The sequence below is a fragment of the Pteropus alecto genome, unplaced genomic scaffold, assembly GCF_000325575.1.
Source record: "Pteropus alecto unplaced genomic scaffold, ASM32557v1 scaffold103, whole genome shotgun sequence".
Taxonomy (NCBI): Eukaryota; Metazoa; Chordata; class Mammalia; order Chiroptera; family Pteropodidae; genus Pteropus; species Pteropus alecto.
In genome coordinates this window covers 9,282,814-9,291,604 of record NW_006436288.1, presented here as the reverse complement: position 1 = coordinate 9,291,604, position 8,791 = coordinate 9,282,814, and the positions used below count along the sequence as shown (strand labels likewise).

The following is an 8,791-nucleotide window of genomic DNA, read 5'->3' as shown; positions in this document are numbered from 1 at the left end:
CACTAGGAACTTTGTTTAGTTGAGATATTGGATAGAAGTCAAACTTGAAGCGGGAGGAAATAGGGATCAGTTAATACAGATGGCAGTTTCACAGTTTGGCTCTGAAAGGGAGGAAAGGTAGAAGTGGCACTGGTCATTCTTTAATAATACTATTCTTGTAATATATATGCTTTCTTGATTTACAGGTAACCTTTAACGTAGCAAGAAAATTGAAGTTGTGTAGTGACTACCTTTAAAATAGTAACAGGCTCAATGAATGTCTGGTGTACTCACAGTTTAAATCAAACTTGAATGTAAATAAGGTGTTTATAATTCTTCAACTAAGGGATTTTTATTCTTAAGCTTTGGGCTGGGGTCCCAAACTGGTGGCCCTACAGTTTACTTACTTAATCTGTACTTTATTTTTTAATTTTAAAATTTGGTTTTAAATATCTTTTAAAAGGAGACTCCATGTGTCCAGTGACAGTTGCCACTTTTTGATGTACATGATCTGCCTGAGCTGTATGTTCTTTGGAGCTCAGGCCTCCACCCCAATAGAAGAGACTTTTCTGCAGCTTGAAGGGGAGGGAGGTAGGGAGGAAGAACTGAATGTTGTTCTCCGATAAGATTACAGCTATATTGTCTTTAGGACTGTATGAAATCAATTCTAAAGCCAGATGGATTTAACTGCTCTTATCCAGAATAAACTGTCCTCTTTTCAACAGCAAGTCAGCCCAGGTCACTACTTCCTACTAATTTAAAAGCCACTGAGTCATAATTTAGACTTTGCCTCAAGAAAATACATCAGAGGAGACAATAGCTATTACATCTTCCTTTTGTCTTTTTAACCCGAGCTGTGTTTCAAACATCAATTTTCCAGTCCTCTTTCTAAACACTGCTAACACAGGCCTACATCAGAAAACTGTCAAAACAGTTTCATTGGGAGCTCTTGATAGTCTATTTTGCCCGAAAATGATGACTAGGTGAATCAAAGTTGCATCGAGGTCTTTGAGCAGAAACAGCTCTTAGGGAACTGTGAGCCTGATAGTCCCGCAACACCTCCGAGTTACAAATCTCACCAGTTTGTACATGAGGGTTGGTGGCAGACAACAGCCCATGCACAACTGCCCAAACCGGGCTACGAACTCCCCTGGGGGCGAGGGGTGGAGGGGGTGGGGGAGAAACTGCCCTTTTTCGGTTTGTGGACCAAAAAATCTGCCTTAATGTGAATATATTTATTTCCCTTAGGTTGCCTTCGCCTTAGGAGAGGGGCGTTTCCGGGCCGCTCATCCAGGGGTTGTTTGATAAGTAAGGATGTTCGGGAAACGCTTGCAGTGGGAAAGGCGCTCTCCGGTGGCACGTACTGGCGTTCCCCAGCCTGAGTGGCAGGAACTAGGGCTTCGGTTTTTCCAACTGAGTAAGGACACGGACCCGACGGGTGGAGACTCCTCCTTCAGTGATGCTGGAGGGGCTGCGTGGTTGTGTGCGCCTCGCTCTGTGCTTTTTTCTGCACCATCCTGCTTTGCCTCGCACCGCCGTCCCGCCCCCACTGAGGCGTCTCTTTCCCCAGCCCTGCCCGAAACCTAGAGTCTCAGCCTGTGAACTCTGCCTGGGAGGGACCCCCGCGGGACAGGTCGAAAGCCCCACCGGTGGCCCGCCCCCGAGCGCCGCGCGGACCGCCACCGGGGACGTGAGGGTCGCCATGGAAGCTGCTTTGGGGAAGGAGGCGGGAGCGAGATTTCTGGGCTGCCAGAACTGACAGTCACATCCTGCGTGCCTTCGCCCCCCAAAATATTTGGCCGCAGCCTTTTGCCCCCTTGGATGCCTTTCTTCCCTCTCTCTCGTAGTTACTTAGCAGATTAGGCTGTTTTTTTTTTTTTTAAATCTTTTCTTTTTAAAGGTCTGCAGGTCTGCACCTTTTTCAATTCACCCCTCTTCCGTTGTGTCCCTAAGTATCTTTTAAATAAATTACCCCCAATTCCATGATGTTTTGTCCTTTACCAGTAGGGTTTGGTGTTCGTGCGCCTGCATCGGAGGACCCTGTGGAGAAAATGGTTTGCTCTCATCCCCATCCCTTTTCCAGGCTTGCTATTGTGCGCCAGTGATTGACAAGACCACGAGGCTGAGCGCGCCCAGGAGATTTTTCTATAAATGGCTTAAAACCCTAGTCTAGACTATTTACTCGGATATAAGGGAGACAATTACCTTCTTGTTCTTTGCTGGTGAACCGTGGCTCTGTAGGGCGAACCTGGAATTTAAGCAGTCTGCCCTAAGCTAGCGGTGGAGGACAAAAACAGCCACGAACCTCGGACAGGGTGGGAAGCGTAGGGCAGCACTCACAGGACGCTCTCGTTTGGGGCCCGTGTGTGGGTGTTCGATTCTCCTTTTCCTGGTTGCTTGGGGGTACCTGAGCAGAGCACGCGTTGTAATGGTAAGTGATGTTGATTACCCCAGGCCCCAATTACCCACCTGGTTTTACTTAATGGATTTAATTCTTCTTTAAGGACTGCAATAATGGATGCGCGGAAGAATGTACCGGAAAAGCAGGATCAAAGGAAGTGATGGGTACATTTAAGGTAAGTTATTTGCCAGAGATTAAGTGAAACAACAATTCAACTGAATAAATCCATTTCTTGTTCAGATTTGGGGCAATTTTCACTGTGCGGGTTATATAGTAGTTAGATATACTGTCGTGCATTTTATTTTATTTTATTTATTTTATTTTATTGTTATGCATTTTAAATTCCACTCTTAAGGAGAAAATAATTAGGGGAGCAATAGCATATTCATTACATCTAAAATTACCTGGTAATTGCTTATATTATTTCACAAATCATAAACTTTTCTTGGAAAGTAATCAATTCGTGACTTTTCATTCACTTGAAGGTTTATCTGATTGTGTAATAAGTATAACCCTCACTCCACTTGTGAAAAGTTAAATTCATGAGTTTTCTCTTTAAGCAACACCTAACGTTTTACAATAAAAGTGTTGTATTTTCTTTTTCTTTCTGAATTATGGAGTTTATATATTAAATTTCATACTTCATAGAGTAATAGTGAGAAGCAAATGAGAAATAATCTTGTAAAATTACTTTGAAAATCATAAAAATACAAATGTAAGGTGTATTTTTTTCTCTATAAATCATTATCTCTACCGCTTCCTCTCCCAACCATGGACGTTTTTGCTTCTCCTCTTGCTTGATGCCTCCCTCTGCTCCCTTGCTGCCTGTTTCAGTCACTGTCAATTGTCATCCATAGCACAGAATGTCCTAATGATCTCACATCCTGGCAGAGTTCAGAAATGTAGTGAAACTGGACTCATCAATTTTACACACACAGCCAGCTCTTACTATGCACCAGGGACTGTTCTGGGCTTTGGAAATCCAAAAATATATTCAAGATAAAGTCCCTCCTTTCAAGGTATTTAAAAAACCAAAACATAATAGAATATAGTAATTTCTTTATTAAAATAAATTTGTAAATTTTATTTGTCCATATTATTCCTGGTCCTTTAAAGATAATATCCTTTTTAAGCCCATAGCCAATCTACTTTGCTAGTCTTTGAAAACGAAGCTCTAATACATTTTGCAAACTTAGATATTGAGATATCTAAGGTCCTTGAAAAAACGTGATAAAAGGGACTACTACTTGATAATCTCTAAGGGTCATCTTATACAGTAAATAAATTCCTTAAAGGGTATAGCTAAATATAATTTTTTTCCCAAAAGACCTTTATACCTTTATGCATCGGATAATTTTGCAAAGTAAAGAATTCATAATGTAAATCTTTATTTGTTAATTTTGATTTCTATGTATTAGATTGCAGTTGGGGGGGGTCACATTGACATTCTACATTTGTGTATTTATATATCAAAACATGAGTTGTAATGGTGGTTATATTCATAATGCATATGTAATGAGGAAAATGAAAAATGAAATGGATGATTTAAGGGAGAAAATGGTGCATTTTATAGGACCATCTTTGCTTTTGACATATTTTTCTCGTGATTTATCCCTTTAATAAATTTTAAATTGCCTTTGGGTCTCTCATGGTAATTTTCATATTACATCCCCTCCTCCATTTTGACGTGGTCATTTTACAGTGAAAGTGCAGTTTTCCAAAAGGGCTGACCAATGAGATGCCTTATTACTGGGGGATCCTGTGAGATCTTTTTGTAGACTCCAGACCTTCTATGTTTCATAGAGATCAGCTGTCTGTTTCTTTCCATTCCCCTTTCTTTACAGATCTCCACAGAATGTGACACATCAAATCTGGAATTCTCTCCTCCTTATTAGATTTTAAGAATGTCTCTAAAATATAATGAACATAGCACCTAATGCTTTCCGAGTAAATATATGCACTTATTGTAGGACAAAGTTATGCAATTTCAGATACAATTGTAATGCAGAGGTAGTCTTTGAATGTGTAAGTATTGTGGCCAGTCCAGAGATGTACAGATGCAGTATTTAGTGGTGTACAAAAGATATTGCCTGAATGCTAACTAATACAAGTCCTTAGGCGATCTCAACCAAGTTGCACTAGCCTGCTACAGGCTTCTCCATTGCAGAGTGAATGGGTACCCAACCATGCATTTTGAGTTAAGAAATTGTTGCTTTTTAATATACCCTGTTTTCATTAATATTTGCCATTTCACAATCCAGTCATTGTTGTCTTCCAGATTTTTCCACAAGCATATGGTATGAAATATCCTGACTTGAAGTTATCAGGGTATATGGAGTATCAGAGAGAGGCAGATTAATTAGGCAGGAGAAAGTATCATTTTATAAGTAGTTAATTTTTATTTGTCTTTGGAAAGGAAATATAAAAATAAGAATTGGTTTTTAAAAAACACTATAAAATTTGTTTCTTTTATGGCAATGATTCTTTTCCTTAGAATTGCATTTCATACCTGCTCAAAACCAATATACACCTTTAGTTAATACTGTTAATTTACTTTTGACCTTTATTCAACTGTATCACCTAATTGTTTAGATTTAGTATTCTTAGATAATTTCTCTTTGAGCTCAGGTGAAAAGCTATTATTTTTAGTTTCTAGAATTGTGGGATTTTTTTTTTTTTCAAATAAAGGACAGTTGGATGAAATTCTGAAGCTACTCAGTAGTGTAATACTTTGTAAAACTGCATATAGGGCAACCAGAAAGTTAGAGAGTTGCTATTCACATCGTTAAGAAATTGCATGTCTTACAAAAGAATGTAGTGGTTTACTAAAATAGAACTAGTACCTGGTTCTATATAATTATTTCAATTTCTCGAAACTTAACTAGTATTAGTAAGTTATTATTATAAGAGCACTAGGTTGAGCATAAAAACACCTTATTCTGTATCTCCGCTTTACCATTAACTAACTTGCTCTCTCTGGGCCACTACAGGTGGTCCAGAGATATTTTAAGGAGAGTGTTCACAAAAGTAAAAATTATATACTGGGCATGACCATTATTAAAGTTCGTTTTTTAAGGGTTTATAACAACAATAGAAAGTTCTTTTATGAACTATAGTAAGTACAGATTTTTTAAAAATAAAAACTAGTAGTCTATTATATTAATATCCCAAACCAGGAAGAGCAATCCAAGTTTAGTGGTTTAGAAAAGAATTGGACATAGGTGGTATCTATAAGAGTTACTGCGCTAAATGAAAGACTAACAATAAAGAAAAATGACTCCCATTTCCTAACTGTTTATATCAATTAAACAGATTTATAGAGCCAAACCAAGCATTTTGGAGGGTGAGCTATCCACATAGGGGGGTTATGTGAGCAGTAAGTAAAGCAAATGTTAGGCGGTTTGAAAGCTGAGCATACAACAACAGATTACTGAACCAGACGGGGTGCTACAGTTTTCATACTTACTGCTGGAGGAAGAAAGAAGAGTTTGGTCAAACTGGAGGCACTACAAGTGGTGCTATAAGTGGAGGAAATGGCAGGGAGAAACAGGTGATGGTGGAAGGGCGTTTGTAGCCAAGTTTTAGTCTTTTCATCTCTCCTTCCATGTTAGACAAAGGTACGTAAACAAGAATGCATAAAGACTGGTATGTTTTCAGGCACTGGGCTACTGTGTACCCCACATTTAGCGCTACCATGTTCCTTGTTAACAGAACCTTGATTTTGTTTGCAGTCCATTAACTAGCCCTGGGTGGCAAACATGCATTCCTAGCCTCCCTTGCAGCTAGAGAGATCCATGTGACAGATTTCTAAACAATTCTGAGAAATTTTTGCTTTTGTGATCAAAAGGAACAGACATGTCTGGTATCATCCTCCCCACCCTTTATTTGGACTTTGATTAGATTGTTAAAACTGACGCTATTGTTACAGCAGCCTCTTTTTTTTTTTTTTTTTTTTTTGACCCTTTGGAGAAGGCCAGGAAAAGCACAGAACCTTGACTTACAGATTACTGCCAGGCCTGGCTCCAAGACTTCTAAAGTGAGAAAACCAACTCCTATTAGTCTTTGATTTACTTGCAGCCGAATGTATTGGTAAAGGATAAGTAAAAGGTTTATGTAAAACATTAACGAGTAGTAGAAAAAAAAGGAAATCAGTACAATACTTGGGATCCTTGAATGTTATGAGAATGATAAATGACCTGGAAGGTAATAAAGATGCAAAGAAATATAGGAAAAATACACAATGAATTTGTTAATGGGGGTCTTCTCTGGGAAGTGAGAATGGTGGCTAGGGTAGTAGTTGGGGACTTTATACTTTTCATTTTTCTTCCCCTCTTTACAGTCAAATTTTTAAATAAAATGATAAACACGCATTAATCTTATTGAATAAATTAAGGGTTAAGTAAAGAAGTTGAAAGTAATATGAATATTAGAAATAAGGACCACGTTATGGAGGAAATATTGTGTTCCATTTTAGATTCGTAACATGAGCTTTCTGATTGTTTTAGAATACATTTTCAGCCTGAATATTATTCTAAAAATAAAACATTATTATGTATAATTTATCAAATGAGTAAGGCAGCTGTAAGGCAGTGAATTAATCAGATATAACTAAATCATTTAAAAAATAATGAGAGCTTAGGCTGTAAAGTGAAGTTCTGTATTTGATTTTGGGGGTGTGGGAATGAGTACTTTCGTGTATTAAAAGAAGTGGTTGATCCTGTGCTTAGTTAATATTATTTTATAAGTGGTTAGAAACCTCCTTTGCCTGTGTTTTTTTTTGTCAGCATTTTATTGTTGTTATACAGTTAGTGATGATATTGACAGATTTGTATGCTTATAGGTTTGGTCATTTGTAACAAACAAGATGGCTGTGTGGGGTGGTGGTGAAATGCTGCTGTGTGGTGTTGTTTCCTATTACTCTTCTTTCAAAAAGAGATTCTTTGTTCACCATTTCCTTAACACAGAACAGAGGATTAATATGTTAGTGTTCATTTTACTCCTCTATTTTCAACCAGGAAAACAGTTGCTTTGCTCTGCTCATTTCTTCTACAGTGCACCCTGGGGGTTTAAGTCTTAGATGCAAGAATGATTTCGGGGAGTTGAAGTATAACTGTCAGCTGAAAGTTCAGTTCTTAATGACGTTCATTTTAGTTTAACAAGTTATTCTTAGTGTTGCTGTATTTATTATAGAAGACACCCCTTTCTTATTTCCCCAGTGCTCAACATGAGCCTTATGATAGCAATGAAGAAGGGATGTGTTCTCCTTTTTGCATCATTTTACTCCATCTGCTATTTTTGTCTCTGTTTCTAAATATCACTGAATTTTGGTCCTGTTGTTTGCTAGGCAGTGTACATTGCCAAGATTTCAATCAACAGGCCAAATTCGGAGTGCAGGCATGATTTGTTAAATTTCCTAGTTAGTTGCCAATATTTAAAAGTCAAGTAGGATAGGTAGGGGATGGGGGAAATGAGTAAAGGTGGTCAAAAGGTATGAATTTCACTTTTTAATGACCAATGACTTAAATTTTATGTCTGTTTACCCACTGTATCATGTAGATGTTCAGTTACTCTTTACTGGTACTGATTTTTCTTCACCAGGCTAAAGATCTAATAATCACACCAGCCACCATTTTAAAGGAAAAGCCAGACCCAAATACTTTGGTTTTTGGAACTGTTTTCACCGATCACATGTTGACAGTTGAGTGGTCCTCAGAGTTTGGATGGGAGAAACCACATATCAAGCCTCTTCAAAACCTGTCCTTGCATCCTGGCTCGTCAGCTCTGCACTATGCAGTGGAGGTAAGTACACAGGAATTATGGATTGTAAAATGCTTGTTCTTCATTGTAGACCCTAAGTAGCTCCCCCTGCTAAAATAGCTTTTGGACTTCATCACATTTACTCACAAAGTCATAAATGTCTTTAAAACTGTTCCTAGATAGTCAAGTTGAAGGTAAGTTGTAAGAACTTAAATTTTTTAAAAATAAAGTTGAATTTTCTATGTCAGTAAAAAATCATTTAGAGCAAGGAGGAAGGACAGTTGGTAAGAAAATTAGCATTCGAAAAGCCTGTACTTTTAATATTTTACTGTCATCTCTCTTCTCAGATCTTCTAATGATTGAGGAGGAGTCCTCTGTTGGTTATATGTATTTCAACTATCTTCTTCCGTGCTCTTTTTACTCTCTACATAATTTTTTGATGGCAAGAAATATATTTAAGTTTTTAAAACTTGAATTTAGCAGTCTTTGCTTTATGTTTGGTACTTTTGTATCTTGTTTAAAGATTCTTTTCCTGACCTTACATTATGAAGATATCTTTTTATATTTTTGTCTTTCGCAGGTAGGTCTTTAATCCTAGATTGATTTTTATATGAAGTAGGTGTCTGATCCTTCCTTCCTTCCTTTTCCTTCCTT

The 8,791-nt window shown here is 37.8% G+C and overlaps 1 protein-coding gene across 1 annotated transcript in view; it reads left to right on the top strand.

Moving 5' to 3' along the window:
• The first annotated feature begins 1,293 nt into the window (after positions 1-1,293).
• BCAT1 (branched chain amino acid transaminase 1) overlaps positions 1,294-8,791 on the top strand; it is a 48,217-nt gene continuing 40,719 nt past the window's right edge. The window contains exons 1-3 of the mRNA XM_015589980.2: positions 1,294-1,476; positions 2,484-2,555; positions 7,979-8,179. Coding sequence (XP_015445466.1) covers positions 1,294-1,476; positions 2,484-2,555; positions 7,979-8,179 — 456 coding nt within the window. The remainder of the gene's footprint in view (positions 1,477-2,483; positions 2,556-7,978; positions 8,180-8,791) is intronic.